Below are 21,444 nucleotides of genomic sequence, written 5' to 3' on the forward strand. Positions count from 1 at the left end.
TTCTGCGCGATTTGGGCTCTCGGGATGCTGGACGCGCCCCGCGGCCAGGAGGCTCCTGCCAGGGCGGCGGCTCGGCCCGCGATGCCGCTGGGTCCCGGCCGGCGGCGCGGCCGCGCAGGGGAAGCGGGAGGCGAGGCGGCTGCGTGTGCCAGCCCAGCTCCCTTTCCTTCCGGGTTGCAGCCGCCTCCTCCTCCTCCTGCCGTGCCCTGGGCATGGGGGCGGCTGCCGGCGGGGCCGCCCATGAGGGGGCTGCGGCCGCAGCGCCGCTGGACCCCGGGCGCGGGCTGTCCCTGCCCCGGGGGGCTGGGAGCTCTGCGGCATCCCAGGACAAGCTCTTCTTGATCAAAGGTGCAGACATCCTTCCTCTCCTGTCCTCCTCCTCCCCCTGCACGCGTCAGGGACGAGCAGCAGCGTGTGCGGCAGGCCTGGGACCGTCCCCAGCCGTGCTCCCCTTGCCGCAGCCGCAGGTCTTGTCCCTCTCTCCCGCCCCTGAGGAAAAGGAGAGACGTTTGGGAACGGCCTCGCCGCGGCTTCTGGGCACAGCGAGGAAGCCCCTGCAGCGCCGGCCGCCCTTCCCCTCGCCCTTGGAGCGGCGGTGCCGCTCGCCCTTGAGCCGCGCTGCCCCGGCGCCGCGGGCCCGGCGCGCAGGCGGGCGGGACGGGCGGCGAGCGGAGCCGCTGCTGCCCGGCCCGGAGCTCAGCCCTGAGGGCTCCGCGCTGCCGGGCCCCAGGGGCAGGAGCACTGGGGAGAGGCGGCTCCTGCGGGCTCCAGGCAGCGCTGCGGATTCCCTAAGGGAAGGAGCCGGTGTCCCGGGCTGGATCCGAGCCGGGAGAACCGCGGCCAGGGCAGAGCCAGGGTCTCCGCAGGCGGCGGGCTGGCGGCGCTGTGCGGCTTTACGTTTGTGTTATATTGTCATTGTTATCCCTAACTCCGGGCTGCTCCCGGTGTCTGCTCGGTCTCCCCGCGCCCCCCGGCGGAACGGAGGCCGGGGCTCATCCCAGCGCCGGGATGAGCCCGGGGCTTCTCCCGGGCAGACCCGTCCAGGGGATGGACGTACCTCCGCCAATTATTGTGTCTGAAATTGGGGAAGTGTTGGCTACCTGACCTGGAAATGTAAAACTTAGTGGACTGCATCATTTGGCCGAGGTGCGAAGTCTTTGTGCTTCCGGGCAGAGGAGGCACCTTACAGATTTCACTGACACGAGTACAAAAAACTTCCTCATCACAGTAATCAGATCAATAGCTTTTTTAAAAGTGAGACCTAACTTAGCTGTATTTTTGCCTATTTCCTATTCAGACCATTTTGAAATTACCTAACTGGTGTTAGGAAAGGGGAAACAGAATGGGTATCAATACCTGCAAAGGAAGAATGTGTAACCCCCTGAAATGTTTAAATTTTAATATGATTCAGGTTGGTTTCTAAAGTGCAGTGAATCTTAATAACAAATTTTTTTCTTAAAAGTGGGCAGGTGTGGCTACATGTGCCTTTGGTGCAAGAGCTAGAAAGGATCAAGGGTACCTCAAGTGACTTTTGAAACACTGGAAGCACTGAAAAGCAAGGCATGCTTTCTTTCTTGGGATAGCTTTTGCTAGTGTAATTTTCTTTCTTTTATAAATGAAAATAATTCAGTTATTTTTAATTTTTTAAATAGAGCATTAAAACATAAAGCTGAAGAACAAGTGTTGCTTATGTAATGGTCTTCAGAGAAACTGGTGGTGGCCATTTGAAATCAGAAGTGATGCAAAAAAACCAATTACAGTTCCCATTTAGGGAAGGGTGAGGCATCACCGTAGAACAAGATGATTTTAGTAGGCTGGCTCTGGAATGAGTGGATTGTCAAAGTACTGCAAAAAAAAGCATCCTGGGATTTGAATTTTTGTGTGGCTTGAAAATACATACACATGCCATTATTTTCAAAATGTCTGTTTCACAGAACTAATTCTTTGTCTTGCTATTTTGTCGTACTGAGCTAGCATAAAAAATGTAGACAACTGGGCCTTTCACTTCAGCATGTGCTAACAGATCTTACATTTTCAGATTTTATTTTCTAAACAGGTAGGTTTTTTTTCTTCTCCTTAAGTAACAAAGTCTTGATTTTTATTTTTCAACTTTTCTCGGCAGGTGGAATTTTTCTAGGTACTGTTGCTACAGCAGGAATGATAGCAGGTTTTGGCACTACACTTGCAATGACAAAAAAGAAGAACCCAGACTGGTTCAATAAGGTTTGTTCTTTTAAGCCGTTTTCCAGTAGTGATGCACAGGAAATAAGAATGCATTGAATGCTTTATAGACATGCTGGTATACGTGGAACTTGGCGGAGTTGATGATAAGAGCACCAGATTTAATTGAATTCAGTACAGGCATAGGATTAATTTAAAAATCTTTTCAGAGTTGGCCCTGCTAAATACTTTAGTACTTGAGATTAGCTAAAATATGTAATGTGTACACTGTTTGCTGGAATCATACTTCTGGTTAGTAAAATACAGTTACTGATCTCTTTTAATTATCTGATGTGAGAACACCTTAGACATGAGCCTGCATCACCTCAGGGATCCAGTTCACCAAGCAGTCTCATAGTGCTGCAGTGAGTCTGGAAGTGAGGTGACTGCAGTAAGGATGGGAATGAGGAGGTAGAAGGTCTGTAAGCTGTGGAATGTGTAAGTGGGGTCATTTAGTCAAATTAAAGCTCTCCACTCCCATCTCACTGTGTAAAGAGAAGGATGAGAGTGAGTACTGTGGGACTGTGAGATCTCATGGCCAAAATGAATCTGAGCTCAGGCAATTACTAACTGGACCAAGTTGTGCATTCTGAAGAAAAGAACTGCAAAGCAGAGCTGGCAATTACACCATGTTGGTGTGTTAGCTTGAAACACAGCATGTTTAATTGAAGGACGCTTTTTTCCTCACTAATGCTTTGTTATTGCCAAAAGTGTAAAAAATAGGCCCTTAAAATTGATCAGTCTCATCTCCACCAAGCTTTTAAAATGCAACATGTATTACAGATGCTCTTAGGGAATTAAGAACTGATCAATTTTGTTTATTTTAAAAGCGATGATTCAATAACACATCAAGTTAATTCAATGCATATCAAGAGAAAAAAAATTCTTCCATTGTACTTTATCTAAGAACCTTCATTCCTGATCACTCGTAATCTCCCTTTCTGGTCAAAGAGCACGAGAGCCTTCATTTGCTTTCCTGCTTTCCTCTGTAGGCTGCTGTGTCATAACTCATCCATTGCCTTTACAGAAACGATAAGCATGAGTTTCTTTTTTGAAATAGACAAAATAGAAAAATTCATGAGAAGTTATTTCACAAGCTGTGGAAATACATCGCAATAAAGAAATTGTCTCCTTTTTTACCGTCTTCTGTTCTCTTGAGCACTGTATTTTTCCAGCTTGCATATATTCCTGGTGCCTGAGCTGTTCTGTTATCAGAGTGAAATTTATCAAGAGTGACATTGCATTGACATCTGAGAATATATATGCTAGAAATGTCATCAAGTGATCTATATGATTTTGATCTTTGCTGAAAACTGTATCTTTGCTATTTGTGCAAAGGAATTACAACAGTTTGCTAGAAAAAAATCTATGATTTCATGGGCCCCTTGACTTCAGTACTCCAGAGTGTACAAAGATACTTTTTTGTTAAGGTACTTGTCAGTGAGCAGTTTTAAAAAGGAAGGACTAGACTTTGAGAATGGCTTAGCTCTCTGTAGAAGCGCTCTGAGGTACCAATGAGGTTTTGCCTTAGCATTCTTACTTAAATTTATGGTTACTTACTGCAAGTAACTTTTAATAATACATCCTGTATAATAATAACTACAGAAGATTTCACCTTTTTTAGATGTTTAATGCCTGAATATTATTTTTATCCTTGTTAAGGTGAGGCCATAGTTTGAAAGGTACTTTAAGCCAACATCAGCCAGCACTGGTGTTGAAAGAATTAATTCTGCCAGCCTTAAGTTTCTGGCATTTTATTCCTGTTCCAGCGAAGCCACCAATACATGTGCCATTGGTGATATGGGTTGCTGATATGATCCTGGTTAATTGATGGGGTTTTTTTGTTAAACTTAAATGCTCAGCTGCAGCAGCCTCCTTTTGAGAAGTGTCCAGTTTTACCAGCATTTATCCAGGTGTTTAATTTCACAGTGGATTAGGTCACACAAAAGAGTGAACACACTGAATACAATCAACCAAAGCAGTTGACCACACTTTATTTTAGGCACTGCTTCCTTTTAGACACACTCTGCACACAAAGGGGCAGTTACACAATCAAGGCCTGTGTCTGAATAAAAAAGCAATGATTTTTTTCCTTCTCCCACTTCCTGTTTATATGTTCCAGAGGAAAACAAAACAACAGCAACCAACAAAATGAAAAAAGCAGCATATATTTGGAAAACAAATCTTTGGAAAACAAATCTGTTAATTCTGCCAAAGTTTTTTTTGGTGTATTTTTGGAAATACTCAATATTGTTTAAAAGCTCATTTTTTAAATAAAAGAATGGGTTTTTTTCAAAATACATAGGAGTAGTTGTGAGAAGAATTTGAACACAGGTTAGTGAATAAAATTCAATTCTCTTAATTTTTTTTTGTTGGTGTCATCTTTTTCTTCCATGCTACCATTGTCCTTTTTGATTTTTTTAACATTTCATTAATCAACTTTCTTGATGCTCTGAACACCGTATCTGATAATCATTTAACCAGCTGTCCTGTTCAGAAACCCTTATCTGTGTACTTAAGTACCCTGAGGAATCAGCCTGTGACTGAGCCCTGTCTGGCTGCAGTCAGTAAAACCAGATCAGTCGTTTCCATTTACCACTATTTTTCTGGGACAATCAAGCATTTAAATAGTAGTTGGTTGGGGTTTTTGCCAGTAGTTTTCACAGATAATGACTCCTATTTACAGATTCTGTGTAGAGGATATTTTTGTCCATTCATTTCCCATCTTCTAAATGGGACCATTTTTTCTCAGTGTTGTTATATATGGTTAGACTATGGAAGCAGGAAAAATGTCAAAAGTAATCAGCATTTCAACACTCAGAGCAGTCTCTACTGAAGGAGTTATAATAGTTCATTATTTGTGGTAAGGAGATAATAGGACCTGATATTACAGTGTGACTAGAGATCTCTGCTGTTTGTGCATGTTTGCTTGCAGAGCATTGTTTTTGTTAACAGCTTCCACTTTGGGATCTCCAAATTGGAATAAGTAAGGGTCAAGATACATTTGGCTTGTGCCCTTTCCAAATTCCTGCTTGTCCTTGGGTAGCTATGCCTACAGCTGAATTCCAGGGGAGAGTGCAGTGCTGAGGATTGTCTAAGGATCATGTTAACATTTCAATAAATACAAAGCCAAGAGGAGAAAAACTACTGGTGCTATTTGACCATAGTGGTAGACATTAAGTATGTTTAATTGTATCAAAGAAAAAAGAGAAGCATTTAAAAAGAAGTTAAAAATTTAAAGCTTTTAAAAGCAAGAATACAAAATATTTCCCCCCACTTTTTGTCATGAGAAAGAAAGAACAGTTATTTGGCATATTTTAGAGAAAAATGTTTTTGATCCTTCCACAAGTTAATTTTGCTTTTCAGTATTTTAGATCATAAATGAAGGGTTTTTTTATAATTTTATGTGTGCAATCTCATTTATGTTACCCCTGAACAATACTTAGTTGTTTTTTTCCAAGATATCCAGTTAAGTAGAACTGTTGAGTTGTGTAAGGACCATCAATGCCAATCTTTAGCAATTACCCTCTGAAATCTGTGTTTGCATGTGAACAATTGAACAGTGATCCCTCGGAGGGGGAAGAAGTCCTCTGAATGGCAGTTGCCCCAGTGAGCAGGAGAATTCTGTCTGTGTCACTGCTGCTGTGGCTGCCCAGGTTGAAGCTTTGCTGTACCAGATAGGTGCAGTATGGTGGGCACTGTGAGTGAGAGCAGCTGGCTAGCAGGGACTGTGGGCTGCACATGCATTGATGGCACCCAGCAGGTGCCTGGTGCCCCTGGAAGCTGCAGTGTCCATTTATGTGCTGTGACGGAGAGGCTTCCTTATGGTTGAGACCCAGTCATGGCCAAGGCTGCATTCTTGGCCTGAGGTGGCTTTTCCAAGTGACAGCATTTTCAAGGTACTCGTGTTTTCAGGGCACGTCTCATGGCAAACTTCTATGGCAGCAGTGTCTTAAAGCCACCTACTCTTGTAGGTGTCTTCTGACAAAAATGAGGAGTGTGGAGACCACTCAGCATTTTCAGTGTTGTTGCTTGGTGAACTCTGCAGGGAAGTGGGTTCAATGTTGTTATTTGCTTTTACAAAACTTTTCCTAATAGTTTGCAGAGCTTCTTCAGAGTTGTAGCCCTCTTAAATTAGTCCCTGGGTCACTGCAATACCCTTTCTGTGTCCAGATGAAAGCTGCTCATGTTCTTGCAGGTTCCAGAAGTGCAGATAAAGACCTATAAGGCCATCAGTTGCCCCCCATGAAAAAGCACCAGAATCAATGATATGCAGTGATTATGTTCAGATGTCACTGGCATAGAAGCTTGTGACTGGTTTAGATTCAGTTTTGTGTTTTGACTGGTGAGATAGCTGAGTGTTGGATTCTTGTGCCCATGGAACAACTGACTGACTCGTATTTCTGGGCAATGAAAGTCATCCCCAGCTGGCACCTGTGAAGTCTTTTCCTGATAGGAAAAGCCCCTTTCCTGGCTCTTGAGGTGTGCTGGCAGCCATAAGATTTTCCGTGGCCACACTAGTGCAACTGACAGGTCAGGAAAAAATCTAAATCACTAACTTTTTTGGTTTGTTTTTATTTTTGGTTGTTTTTTTTTCCCAATTATTGTTCACTTTGTCATGAACTTTTTTATCTTTGGCTCTAGGGAATTACTGCCACAGCTGCACTACCAGAGAGTGGTTCATCACTGGCCTTACGAGCCCTAGGCTGGGGCTCACTCTATGCATGGTGCGGGGTTGGATTGCTGAGTTTTGCCATCTGGAAGGCTCTGGGCGTGCACAGTGTGAGTAGCAAGTATGATCCCCTCAACTCCATATTTTTCCTTGGTAATGCATCGTGGGATGGCATCTCTATACTACTTCAGCCTAAGAATTACACCTTCATTATGTTACATAAGAATTACACCTGTAGAATGATTAACCAGAATGTATGCAAACATGTGCACAGTGTGAGTAGCAAGTATGATCCCCTCAACTCCATATTTTTCCTTGGGTAATGCATCTTGTGATGGCATCTCTATATTACTGCTAAGAATTGCACCTTCATTCACCACCTGTAGAATGACTAACCAGAATGTATGCAAACACGGAAGGTGTTCTTACATCTGCAAAAAATGGCATGCTGTGGGAGGAGACAGTTTAGGGGGAGGAACAGTTTTGTCCTGCTTTCTGTTTATTTGCACAGATGTTTCAGTTACCTCACAAAAGAGCCAGTGTTCTAAATAAGAGACTAAAATAGTAGCTGCTAACTTTGCTTATCGAACTGAAGGCTACCCCCATAATCCTATTTTTAGAGCAATACAGTTATTTGTCCAAGTTCTATTTTTTGCATCAGGGCACAGAGGATGTAAGAAAAACTGAAAGGGAGCCAGCTTGCTTTCTAGAAGCAGCAAGGGGACAGAAGAGTCAGTATCCTGTGCATTAGAATGGTGGTCCTTGATATGTGTCAAGACAAAGAAGCTCGGGAAGCATTTGTACATGCCAGGATACCAGCTACAGCAATTTTCAGTAAATTCATTATGTTCCAGTATTTCACAGTGTTGAATGTGAACACTAAAGTTCATGTGAACATTTTTGTTTGCCCCATAGTAATGAGCCATCACTTTTAAAGAGTCCCCTGCAGCTATGTTTGGGAGAGCTGTTTGCATCCTCTTTAGAACTAGGAATGAATAGACTTCCTTTACCTTATGTGGCAATTACTTATATATTCAGCAAAGCATATATAAAGGAGAAAGATGGTACTACTATTGTTTCTCAGTATTAAATTGTGAAAGATAGTAAAATTCTGATTGTAAGCAGTGCAGGTGTTTCATTGAGCAAACAAGAAGGATGCTTCATTTGCATGTAGGAGTACCTCTGCTCCAGCGCTCTCTCAAATCCTTTGCAGAGTTCCTGTGACTCTCTTAAGTGGGATCTTGGTGAATAAAGAATGTAGGAGTACCTCTGCTCCAGCGCTCTCTCAAATCCTTTGCAGAGTTCCTGTGGGATCTTGGTGAATAAAGGACTTGACTTTCACTTGCAGGGTTTGAAGGGGAGTTCCAAGTAAGACTGAATTGTTAAGTGTTTAATGGCTCGAGTCATCTGAAAGAGTAAAGTATGAGAAACCTCAATGGAAAATGAGACGTCATGGGTTGAAGAAGTCACACCAAAAGGAGTAAGAGCCAGCAGATCTTGACGCAGGATTGGCGTGGCCAGGGAGGCCATGGGGCATTTCCAGTCCCGGCCGGCCCGCAGCACACCGGGGCAGGCCTGGCTGGGCCGGAGAAGGGGAGCAGAGCTGGTCACTGAGCTTGGAGCAGTGCAGTGCAAGATGTGCTCGGTGCTTTGTGTGCTTTGAACGCTGCCCACGGCAGCCGCGCCCCGCCATGAGGGCAGTGGGATGTGCAGTGGGTGTCACTGGGTGGCCCTGATCCTTGTGCCACGGCTGGGAATGCCTTGTGAGCGGCTCGGCCCGGCAGGAAGCGGTGGCGAGCCTCTCCCGCACACCTGGAGGGCAGAACTGAGCCAGGCGGGCGCTGCTGCGCCCCAATCTCGTTTGGGTTCTGGGGTCTGCCTTCCTGCCCTCTGGGGTCTGCGTTCCTGCCCTCTGGGGGTCTGCGTTCCTGCCCTTTGGGGTCTGCGTTCCTGCCCTCTGGGGGTCTGCGTTCCTGCCCTTTGGGGTCTGCGTTCCTGCCCTCTGGGGTCTCTGTTCCTGCCCTCTGGGGTCTCTGTTCCTGCCCTCTGGGGGGGTCTGCGTTCCTGCCTTCTGGGGTCTGCGTTCCTGCCCTCTGGGGGTCTGTGCTCCTGCCCTTTGGGGTCTGCATTCCTGCCCTCTGGGGGGGTCTCAGTTCCTGCCCTCTGGGGTCTCCGTTCCTGCCCTCTGGGGGGGTCTCGGTTCCTGCCCTCTGGGGGTCTGTGTTCCTGCCCTCTGAGGTCTGCGTTCCTGCCCCGTTCCCGCGGCTCCCCCGGGGCCGGGCGCCGCCGCTGCCCCGCAGCGACCCCCGGTGGCGCGGGCCGGAGCTGCAGCGGCAGCGCCGCGGGCCGGCTCATCGCTGATCCCGGGAGCGCCGCTGTGTCCCACGGGCAGCCGGGCTTCAGGCCAGCCGTGCTGCACTGCCGAGCCGTGCTGCCCCACACAGCCCAGCAGAGCGGCCGAACTGGCCATCTCTGGCAAAATGCTTCTCATGGTGGGACACATGTTTCCTGTCAGTGTGAATTATTGATGGGACAGTGAGTCATTGATAAAATATGTATTATCCTAAGCTTTGTTGCTGTTTAAATTATCTTGCCATTGCTTTCAAAGTCAGAGATGAAATGACAAGAGCAAAGTGATAGTTCCTCGATGAGTTGTAATTAATCTGTGTTAGAGGCATGGCTGCTCAGGAGTTTGTGTTGTGGAAGGAAACTGAAGCCACAGTTCAGGATGCCTCATCCTCACACCTTCTGAGACAGCCTGTGTTTGTCCTAGAAGCCAGTTGCTGTTCCTTCCAGGCACTGAGGTGATGCACCAGATTTGGTGATTCTAGATTTTTATTTAATCTTTGTAGTTCATGAGTTCTTAAAACAGAGCTGTGACAGGCCTGCTTCCAGCTCTTAAATGGCTTTATTGTTAAAGGTGGTTCCCTATAGCTTTACAGTCCGCTGCTTTTATGCCAGCATCAAAACCCAGGGGTGAGAGTAAGTAAGTGATCTTTATGCCTTGGTAAGGAATATAAAGGATTTTACGCTGTCTCAGGTTAGGTTGTTAACATTCCCTGATTGCAGTTACTGCTGCTGTAATCTGGTGACAGGCTGATAAGTTATAAATGCTACTAAGTCCCCCTCAACTCTTATTATAACTGAAGAAGTGATGGTTCAATGAGGACTTAGTTAGATAATGGTTTAAGTTATAAAAGCATAAAAGAAATCTTTTTTTAGAGCCTAGGAGATAGTGCTTATATACTTTTATATTGTAATTCTTGCAGAAAATAATCAGGTGTCAGTGATAATCAGACTTTTTAAACTTGCTTCTTGCAATTGCTCAGGAAAATATTTAAATTTGTACCACCTTTGATTGTCTCTGAGCATAGAAACTTTCTGTATTAGTGAGTATTATCGACCAGCAGCACTAGGGCAGTGAGACATTATCAGGCTAAGGACCTGATATCTACAGCCATTCCAGGAATTTTCAGAATTTGGACTGACCCTGGCCTTGCCCCATGGCTTGAATGCCTGCTGGCAGTTGGACTATGTTACTTGCACTGCTAGAATGCTTCTTGAGATTTGTGTCACTCTCAGAAACTGCTGGTCGTGCATTTTGAGACTGCAGTAGTTACACAGATTCATGCCCAGGGAGATTGGGCAACTGGGAGATTGGCTTCCAAAGAGCACTCCTGATCTGAACCTGGATGTACCTGCAGCCTTCCTCTCTGAGGCACCTGACCATGTGGAAAGACACATGCTATGTTAAACCCAAGCTTGAAATAAGTCTGGCTTGAAATAAAACTACACCATTGTTTCCATCAAGTTTATTTGCTACTGAACAACTTCCACATGGTGGTATTATCTTCCATGGCATTACCTTACTGGTTTTGAGCTTGCAACATCCAAAGCATGTAGTTGACCACTCCTGGTGCAGTGGGATGGCTGTTTGCTGGTGCAAAACACAGAAGTGTTGAAAGAAATTTTGAAAATAAGGTTGGGTTTGGCCAATTTATCATTTCTGGTTTATCTTAAAATTGAATAGTAGTTGAAACATCTTATTTCAACATTCTGCATATGAGCTGTTAAATGAAATTTAAAATTTTCAGTTAAATAATAAATTACATTTTACACAGTAAAAATTTTTAAAAGTAAAATATTCAAAATGTCTTAAACATGCCATTGTTACAGTTGAACTAAACAAGTATTTTCATTGAAGTTTCCAAAATTTAGCTTTTTTCTTTTTTATTTACCTATTCTGCTAGTGTTATGATCTACCACATCTTTTTATTACTGGGAAAAATTTTAGTGTCATAGAATCACAGAATAACTAGGGACCACTGGAGATCATGTAGTCCAATCCGTGTGCCAAGGCAGGGTCACCTACAGCAGGTGACAATTTTCTAGAAGTTTTCTACAATTCTTTAGAAGTTAACTTTGGAGTTGTAAACCTTTCCTTTAAATTAAACTCACAGCTGTAGAGTACTTGGCAGATACTAAAACATACCTACTAATGTCTGATGTTCCTTTTTCTTTTTTTTAAGCTGCCAGCAATTATGAACCTTCTTTTAAAAGCAGAACAATGCCCTCAGCCTTTGTAGACTGAAGTGTACAACAATTAACAAACAAGATAAAATATGCTTTTAAAGCCCTCTTGTTCTTCATGTCCTCAATAAATTAGGTTTAATTTCCTCAAAAATAAAAGCATTCTCTGTCCCATAGGAAAAGGGTTGGGATGATTCATGTGTAGGTTTGTTTGATTCTGACTGTTGCTGTTCTGTGGAAAGCTGGAAACATTTTTCTGTGGAAATATAGAAGAATTGCTTAGCAATTTGTGACTAATATAAAATATTAGTTTATCACTTTTATGGTGTCTCCTAATGAAATATCTTGTTTTTCATTGATCTTAACCTTTAAAATATTAAGAGTCTAAAACAATTGCATGGCCATAAAGAGACATCTAAAACAATTAAAAGCAATGCAGAGAATATATGCTTGTTGTGGCTTTGATGGTAAGAACATTTCCTAAGTGAATTGCTTTTCTCCATAAAAAATCTAACCTCTGAATCACCCTTCTAAGCATAAAAATAACATCCCCCTGCTTATGTTGAGAGACACTCGTTATAATTTTGTGAAAGTATAGTCATAGGCACAGTATAAATACAAAGGAGTGTTGGCTTTAAGGATGGATTAATTTAAAACAGAAGATGAGAGCATGGAGGCATAGTCTTCAAATATGGCATCTGTAAATTGTACTAAGGTTTATAAATCCCAGTGTACGCATATTGCAGTGGCTGAAATTTTTGTTCTATTTCATAAATGAGTAAATGTTGGTATAAAAGCACCATACCTCCTAAAATAATTAGGGTCGTTGTAGAGTAATTCCTAAATATTTTGTTATAAGTTTTTAATTATTGTTGTATTTAATCCTCACAAAAATATTATTTATGAAATTTCTGTTCTTTGTTGTGCTTGTATCTGATAGCATAATAGAAACTTTCCTTTTCCTTGCTATTTCATGATCACATCTTTCTATAGAAATCAAATCTGCCATTTTTTAAATGCTCTTTTATTCACTCAATGCCTATTTAAACTCAAGCTCTTAGAAGGAAGATGGAGTACTAGTACAAGTTAGCACTTCCTCCTCCTGTTTATACTGGATTTTTCTCTGCTGCTTATATTGCCTAATTGGTTTGGACAAGACTTGACTCCACATGTATGTGCTGCTAGTATTTTATTCAAGAAGGAAAAAGAATGAAACCAGTGAGTTCACTGTTTACTTGATAAGGCAGCGTGCTTATTCAAGGATTAAGATCATAATTTTGTACTGCAGAGCTGCTACAATCTGCTTTATGAATAGGGCCAGCTGTAAGAGAGTATTTCAAGAAATGGAAAGGCTGTGACTGTGGCTGTCTTGAGGAGTTTCACTGTTGTGTCCTGGGAGAATCTCGCAGCTGTTGGCTGCCACCAGCCCTTTGGGAAGCCTGTGGTCTGAAATGCCTCTGTGTCACCCTACCTGGATGAGAGGGTTGATCCCCGTGTTGGCCCCGTGTAGCTGCAAACTGTGCACGTAGGGGTAGAACCTGAATCCAGGCTTCTCTGACAGGTTGAGTTACTCATGCTACATCTTGTTCCATGGCATCATCCTGTGTGTTGTGTGGTGTGTGGCCATGGCTGTGGGATGAGACCCCTGCTTGCCTGGTGGCATCTGGCTGTCCCTGCCTGCCTCTGCATGTCACACTGCCTCTGACAGCTTCCTGCTTGGAATTCAGCCCCTGTCAAGGTGATGAAACTGAAGCCTCACTGAAGAGTTTGGGGTTTTTGGTGGCCCTTTCCCCTGCCTTGAATCTCACCTGGGGATGATATATATAATTAATTCCTGGACATACCAAGGGAAAAAAATTACTCAGGTTGTTCAGCAGACAATTCATATTTTTGAATTTAATTCAGAAATCCAGATTACAGCACAGAAGTGTTTATAGGGTTGGGGCACTCATCCTGAGATTTTTGGTCCATTAACCAGCTAGCTTTATAAATTTGGATATTAAACTACTTTAAATTTAAAATTATTTCAAGACTAATTTTTCAAATTGCCCAGGGTGACTAAGGGGCAATGACTAATACACCATAATAGACTAATCACGTGGATGTCCTTTCCAGGCACTCAGATTTGAAAGTAAGATTCTGCAGAAATAAATGGCACATTCTTCAGTGATAGCCACATTCCATTTTTCTGCATGGCACAAAAGCCTTTAGTTTAGGACACCTTATACTACAAAAATCGAAGTGTTTCACATTTATTTCTGAAATACCAACATGGGAATGTATAAAAGTGAAACGAACACTCCTGTATTTCTGAGCCTAAGGAAATTCCTTCTTATTTTTCAGAATCCAGTTTACAAAATTACTGTCTCTGTGAATAAAATAATTGAACATAATTATAATTAGCTAACCGTGTCCTTTTTTTTCCCTTTTTGTTAAATCCGAAATAATCTAGCCTTAACCCAGAACAGTTTTACTTTGTTTAGGCTTTTTTTCTGGAATAGCATCTTCTTCCCACTTGGTGATCGAAGTCACAGAAATTAAAGCAAAGGGAGGCTTGTAGAACATGTTTGTGATGTAGATCAGCTCTCTTCCCATTTATGAATGAGGAACATATCTTCTGCACTCATAGAAAAGTAATGTGAGGAAAGTATTTCATGTGTTTTATCATGTGTTCATGTGACCCAATAAGAGGCAGCCTGACCCCTGTGACTTGACAGTTCTCTGTAGTTTGCCAGTAATTCAAGACAGAATATGGAGTAGCTGTGGGAGGCTACTACATACTTAAAATTGTTTGGGAGCTGTGGCAGCTTCACTCTAAACAATAAAGGTCCTCTCCCCCTCTCCCTGTAAAGTTCACTTAGGTTATCTTCATGTTGTTTTTCTTCTAAAAAACACAGGACATGTTTTACCCACTTACACAGGATTTATAGAGATAAATTTGTGGGAAGATGTGTTTATGTGTTTGTTTAATTTTGGGCACTGTAAATAGCCCTCTGATTTCACAGAGGGTGCTCAAGGTTAGGCACGTGTGTAAGGCTCCGTGAGATGGGGATAGTGTGAACTCCTGACTTCTCCAGATGGTTTAACACAATTCTGCTGCTGCTTTTCTCTGTGTAATCCTGAAATGCTGGAATTAGCAAAGTGGTGCTGAGCAGGGTGCTATGAGAGTACATCGGAAATATTAGGTTGTTTATTGCCAGGATTGATACCCTCAGGGCCATTTTCATAGACTTGTAGTTCTTCATAATCCAAACGTTCATGATGCCTTTTCCAGTGAAGTGCAAGATGTAGGAATGTGAACCAGAGCTCTATTTAACATGTTATTCCAGAGCTGGCACAGAGTGACCCTCAGTGAGTGCCCCGTTTTATGCTAAGAGAAGGACAATCACCTTGAGCTGCCAGGCTGGCTGCTCTGCTCCTCCAGTACTGCAAGGGCTCAGCACTTGTCATTTTCTACAAATAACTTGCTATTTCTGTATGTGGCCCTTGGTAATCATTTGCTAACAAGGGCAACAGCAATCATTTTAAGATTTGGGAAAAGGTGGCAAGAGCAATCCTCACTGATGCTTTTAAATCCAGGGCAGCCTGCCTCATCTTCATGCCTTGTGAAATGGATGGTGGCTGAGGAGAACTGAGGGCATGTACATAGTGCATTCTGCTGCCACTTGATATTCCAGTTCAGGGCATCTAACCTCATTTCACTTGGAAGCTAATGTAAGCAGTTCTTACTGATACGAGTACTAAAATAGGAAACTAATAATTCCTGGAGTCTGCGTTGGCCTATTATGAATGTCAGACATTAAAGAGAACGTTTCTTCGTAAAACTTTCATTCTAGGAATGAAATAGACTCTTTTAGCCCCTCTTCCATTCATTTTAATATGAACGGCCATGTAAGTGCTCTCAGTAATAGTGCTATCCCAATTTTTGTGTGACATTCTGTCAACGATGTACATTAAAAAGAGATTATTAAATGGAAGATGCTTTTAGGTCCCCATATTTTTGCCATCTGAGGCAGGATCATTAGGTTAAGATAAGAAAATAACAGTGATCTGTAGCTATTACAGATTATTTAATGCAGTAAGGTAGATGATACCCTTTTAGAAAGAAGCCTGACAGAGGTAGAACAGTTACTGTAATTTATTTGGCAAGAAAAAACAGCATAAAACTCTGTAATATCTATGACAAAAAAATAAAATTCACATGAGTGGAATTCACTTCAGAGGGTGGCCTGCAGGAATGGAGCATGCTGGAATGTTAAGAAATGTGTTACAAATTGTTCATGTACCAGTAGGTTCAGGAGCAGCAGTTGAGAGTGGCCTGTGGTACTGAAGGCAGCAGGAGGAGGTAACATTCAGCTTTTAGTGCTTGGTTTACTGCACTATTAATTGGAGGAATTACCACAGTTGAACTGAGTACCCCAGTGCCAGTGTGGCTGACAGTAATGAAGAGGCAGCCGTTGCAGTGAGTTATGCAAAACATTCCAGTGCTTAGTACGTAGCACATTACCTCTTGTAATTAAATTAAAGCCTTTTGATTTGAGACCACTGCCATGAGTATTGTGGAATCTGGAGGAAATACGGGAGGAGATTTCCAGGAAAGGAGGAGAGGAGAGAAGAGACCCCTCCTGTTGCACAGCACGTCTGCTGAAAAGAAAAGGCAGGGCAAGACAGATTCCTAATTGCAGCATTTCCCTCATCAAGAAGTGTGTTTGTCCCAAGAGTTAAAGCAAGTAAAGACAAGGTCCCAGTTCTCACCCCTCAAGTGTTCAGTATTAATAGAACATAAAGCTGATTAATCATCTTCACAAGAATCTCACCACACTGCCAGAGGACTGGGTACTGGTAAGCCCAGTTTGCTGAAGGACTAACTTGAATGTTCAGTGGACAAATTTTACTTTCAGTGCAAGGATACCTTGAAGTTGCAATGGGCCTAGTATGACAGTGTCAACTAAATGCAAGCAAGAACAACCTGGAAGCCAGTGTGAGTTACTCTGGAGGCCAAATTTAGTTCTAATTGTAAAAATATATTAGATAGAGTTTGATCAGTCAAGGCCCAGAAGACTGAATTCCATGTCTCTGACTGAAAGAGTCAGAATCATTTAGACTGGAAAAGACCTCTAAGATCATAAAGTTCATCCATTAAGAAGTTACAGCCTAAAATGGGGTATTAGAATGGTTTGTAAGCAGGCGCACATTGTCAGTGGGAGAGAAAGGACAGGAAGTTAAGGATGTGATTTTCATGGTTATGAGGGTATCCACCAGTTCTGTGACATCAGAGAATAGTTCTCTTTGAAAGCTTTCTCCATGGTTTAAGATAAGTGAGTTTTAGAGGAATGCTGAGTTCAGGGAAGACAGTGACTGGGATTTGGAAGTACATTTGGGAGAGCACCAAGTACAAATGTGTAAATGAAGGAAGAAACTCGGCAGCTGATGTTATTAGTGGAACAGGAAAGGGGAATGTACCTTGGAGGTCCAGATCAAAGCCCTAATGAAACATTGGACTGGAATGAGAGGGGGGAAATAGGAGTCCGTGACTGGTACTAATTAAGTTGCTTAATGTCTTACTAGTGAGAGCTCAAAAACTGTTGTGGAGAGAAATAATCAGGTGCAGTATCTTTTAAGGGCTATAGAAATGAAAACTTCTAGTAAGAGTTAGTAGCTGTGACATTTGTACCAGGAAGAAATTGGCCCCGTTTTAGACTTGCTGTGAAGTCAGGTATTAATGAGGCCCACGCCAGTCACTGCAGAAAATGTCCTTCTTAAAGAGCTGACAGCCTGAAGTGTTACACTGAGAAAGAGCTGACAGCCTGAAGTGGTACTGAGAATACAATGCACAGTAGTGATCAGCATGGCATCGCAATTTATTGAAATAGATCAATGCCCAGGAGTCACAAAGGAGGAAAATCTGTGGAAAAACATAAACATGGTCAAAGTTGTGAATTGCAATGAAAAACTCTTTTTGTGCAGAGCGGGCTTGTGGGAAAGGGCAGGTGGGAGAGGAAGTGGCAAATGAGACACTGAGTCTGGCATCACTTTCAAAGTGGTTTTACAAATAAGCATCAAAGTCTGAGAAGACAAGGTTGAGGAAATTTCTCAGGGAGTCTTAAAAGCAAAAGAAAGACATTGAATATTTCAGATCTGATCCATGTGTTAAGGAAAAATTGCTTTTCCAGGAAATTAGTTGCTTTTACCTGCAGAACATAAATTAATGTTCTGAGGGGACAGAAATCTATCTAATATTCTTAAATCTGCAGCTGCTAGCAGTGTTTCAGTGCTGTCTAAATAAATACCTTCTTTTCTTTCAGAACCAAGTTGTAGTGTTTTATTTCCCAGACAAGACTGCTTCTTGCATTCAAGATTTAGGGTTTGGCATGTTAATAATTATGAGGTGGTTGTCAGAATGGAATCACTGCAGATTTCTGAGTTGCTCCACCCATCATCTTCTTTTTGGAGGCTTTATACAATTACTTTCAGTTTCCCTTTGGTTTTTTGCATCTTCAGTGTGGTAAGAGAGGTGTCTTCTAGAGCTTCTGACTGCATCATTTAAATTTATCACTAAGGGAAATTTAAGTCTGCGTTTAGCAGCAGCCAGAAAATCCACATTGCACCAGATCATTAGCTGGTGCTGAGTGTTTTATCTTTGGTTATATCAACAAAGCCACAGCATTTTACATGAGTTTAGTATTTGACCATTCCTGTGTTCCAAACACCCAGATAATACTTAGAGTGAGATGAAAGAGTAGAAGAGTTAAATCACTCTTTAGGAAGCAAAAAATGTTAAGTAAATTGAATGCTTTCTGCCCATCAGCGAGCTGGGATAACTTAATTACATAGGACTGGAAAAAACAGCTAAGCCAAAGCTCCTAAAACATTTCCTACTGTAAATACTTGTATTGAATTGGCAGCAATTGTTTAATGTAATTTGGGCTGTTCCTCTGCGTCAGCTCTGATACTGGTGTTTATTATTCTTGGAAACATTAGCTGTCTATGAGAGCTGCTCAGTTTGAAATGAGAAGCAAAAATGTTAGTTTAGGAACAATTGTGGGTGATAGCCAAGATCTTTAAAAACCAAGAAGGAATACTTAATCAAAACAACTATCTAATCAGAATGAAATATAAAACAGAGAGTGAAGTAGTTTTACTTAGGAACAAAATCAGGAAAAAGAGAAAAGGATAATTTGGCTCTGACTTTTCCTCCTACTTTATATAACATATATTTTTATTTGATTAGCAGTACCCAGGTATTATTACACAAAAACTAGGGTTCTGAAAGGCTTTAATCCATCATAGTTAGCTACTGTCTTACTGGTAATTTATTTGTGAATGGTTTCATTCTTTGTATCAGCTGTAACTTAAATAATTGTATTCCAGTAGCATGTCTGCAAAGAAGTACCAATTCTTTGTCAGAATTATTCATACACAGAAGGACTTGAAGAGAAAACAACCCAGAGGTATTTGTATAAATACTGATGACCTATAACACACAAAACATAGGCATCTGAGAGTAGATGCCTGTGTGGCTGTTTGGAATATTTAGATTTCCTGGAACCTCTCTGTGGGACATATTGCCTGAGACTGCATTTGCTCTTCAAGAGGTCATTGCATCTAGTGCTTGAATACCACATCCTGTCTTCTCTGTGTGAATGTCATAGATTCTGCCATAGAGCTTCCTAAAAATAGCAGTCCAAAACTTCCCCTTGTACATCCTGCTGTTTGTGTAACAGGATTTTCACTGATCTGGTTTTTCCATGCCTATCCTTTAAAAATACATTTTATATGTAAAAATAAATGTAAAACTCCTGGAAGAAAGAAGCTCACTAAGTCTAAATATTCTGATAGAAGTGATTTTTATTTAAATGAATGTTTGGTTCTGGCATTCCAGGACTGTTGAATCAGATATTGGTGATAAAATTCTTAGCATAAATATAAATTATAAATATCATATCTATATAATGTAGAAATACTTCCTCTTCCACAGAATTTTAACAGCAGTGAAAGAAAAGCTTCATCCCATATACTGTTATGAATCTTGTTTTCTGTCCTACTATTCTATACGTGTGAATGAGACTTTGTTTTGTCACCTTTATCCACATGGTGGGATAAACCTAAGCTGTCAGAGCTGAACAGCATTGTTCTTTAGCTCTTGTTTTAAAATCCTTGAACAGACTACTGGGCCTTTCATCCATTACTAGTGTAGAAAAAGGCACTGTAGTCAAAATAGGGGCACATTCCATGGAGGTAATTTTCCTCCAAACAAAAATATTTTAAGTGTGTGTGTGTGTATAATAATGCATGTAACAGCAGTGGTTCATTCGGGCAAGCACTCCAAATGAGGCACCCCAGTGTGGTGCATTAGAAGAGGTGATTGTTGTGGGTCCCTTAATGCTTTTTTTCACTTTGTTAATTGAACTAACATAATCAGGGGGAAGTCCTAGTTTTCTATTATTTTAAAAGCTTTTTACTTATTCTTTACCTCACACAGATTGTTTTGTGGGATAAGCCTGGGGTACATGGTGTTACTTTATTTGTTCCTTAGTAGCAGTTAACTGATTTTATTTTAAAATCTCTTTTATAGATGAAAGAATTCCAAAGTAAGATGCAGTCAATCTTTCCAGCAATTCCTAAAAATAGTGAATCCAGTGTTGAATGGGAAAACTTACTTAAATCCAAGTGAAAGACACAGAGCCATTTGGAGATACCTCTTCCAGCAAGAACAGGAGTGGAGTGGAAGCAGCAGAAGTGTTCCCTCTGGAAAAACAATGAAGACTCGGATTGAGCAAGTTACTGACTGAGTGGACTGAATCTGGGAATGCCAGTTAACATGCAGGAGGAAGGGATTTCAAACCAAACCAACCCAAACCAATTTATACTGTACTTTTCAGCATGTTTGGTTTAGTTGATTCATGAGAAAATGAACCCTCCAAGATAAGCTGGATTCATCTGGAAAAAAGACTTTTTCGAAGACTTAGAGAAGAAATTAATCTTGATTAGTAAATGTATTAATATAATCCCAGTAAACTCCTGTCCCATCCTGCGTTTCAAGAAGAATTTTATTAAATTTCTCTAGGAAACAAGAACAGTACTTTCAGTGACTTGTTCTGTTAGGAATATAACCATCAAGTCAATCATAACAGATCTCTTGCTGAGCCTGAGGGTAAAGCATATAGTACACTCTTCAAAAATAAAGGACATATTTGAATTTGCAACAGAGAAAGTATCTAAATCATTTTTATATGTCTGAAGAGTAAGTTTAAAACCCAATATGCAAGTCATGACCTATGAGCTCCTCTGCAGAACATCAGAAGAGATCTCTACAAAGTTCACTGTTTTCTCAGTATTAACTTTTTAAAATTGGATCCCACAATAATGAATCTGATTGTGTGTATAAATGTCTCTACTATATTTGTATTTCAATTGAAATAGTAAGTGAAAGAGATATAAAATAGTGAGACACCCAGTCAGTCCTACGCACATGTTTTCAGCTAAGAAAGCGTATGGGCAGGACTAATTTTGTGTGTCCCAGTCATTTCTGTGGCTCTTCCAACAGGAGAAGCAATGTGACATTTTCAACACTGCAGTAATTTCATGAAGTGTGGGAGTAAACTAGAAAGGGTAATGTCTTCCTCAAATGTTGTGTTTGCAGAACTGAAGATATGTAGAACTGCAGAAATAAAAAAAAGTGCCACCAGTGAACTGTCTTTTGTTACTCAGTTATCAGATTTTCTTATTAATTGCACGAAGTCCAGTTAGTCAGTTGTCAGATTTAATAAAGTCCTTTTAAAACTTGTCTTTTGTGATTTAAGTGTTTATATTCCTAGGAAAGAACATAAAAAAGCTTTAACTGTCAGATGAATAATGGAGAAATATAGTTTTCCTATGAAACATGACACTAAAATAATACCTTTAAGCAATTAAAGTGTAAGAGTTGACATCTTTTCCAGAGCTTGATGCTTGTAATTCAATATTAAATATTTTGTGGTGAATACTGCCGTCATACACACGTTAAAAATTGTACTGTTTTT

The 21,444-nt window shown here is 41.5% G+C and overlaps 1 protein-coding gene across 2 annotated transcripts; it reads left to right on the top strand.

Moving 5' to 3' along the window:
* The first annotated feature begins 159 nt into the window (after positions 1-159).
* TMEM242 (transmembrane protein 242) lies at positions 160-21,210 on the top strand. 2 transcript variants are annotated; one of them, XM_039707423.1, is made up of 4 exons: positions 160-348; positions 2,123-2,223; positions 6,865-7,013; positions 19,998-20,136. In XM_039707423.1, the coding sequence occupies exons 1-4, from the start codon at positions 213-215 to the stop codon at positions 19,999-20,001; spliced, it is 390 nt and encodes a 129-aa protein (XP_039563357.1). In that variant the 5' UTR covers positions 160-212; the 3' UTR covers positions 20,002-20,136. The 2 variants fall into 2 exon arrangements, with proteins under 2 accessions (XP_039563357.1, XP_039563356.1); XM_039707422.1 differs by having other exon boundaries at positions 164-348; positions 6,865-7,002; positions 19,998-21,210.
* The last annotated feature ends 234 nt before the right edge of the window (positions 21,211-21,444 follow it).

Source organism: Passer montanus, unplaced genomic scaffold, assembly GCF_014805655.1.
Source record: "Passer montanus isolate IOZ18808 unplaced genomic scaffold, ASM1480565v1 scaffold2, whole genome shotgun sequence".
In the NCBI taxonomy this organism is placed as follows: domain Eukaryota; kingdom Metazoa; phylum Chordata; class Aves; order Passeriformes; family Passeridae; genus Passer; species Passer montanus.

Bases quoted from the DNA above. Each gene is read 5' to 3' on its own strand.
- TMEM242 (XM_039707422.1), top strand. From the start codon at position 213: ATGGGGGCGGCTGCCGGCGGGGCCGCCCATGAGGGGGCTGCGGCCGCA. The intron at 2,224-6,864 runs GTTTGTTCTTTT...CTTTGGCTCTAG, and splicing joins ACCCAGACTGGTTCAATAAG to GGAATTACTGCCACAGCTGC. The intron at 7,003-19,997 runs GTGAGTAGCAAG...TCTCTTTTATAG, and splicing joins AGGCTCTGGGCGTGCACAGT to ATGAAAGAATTCCAAAGTAA.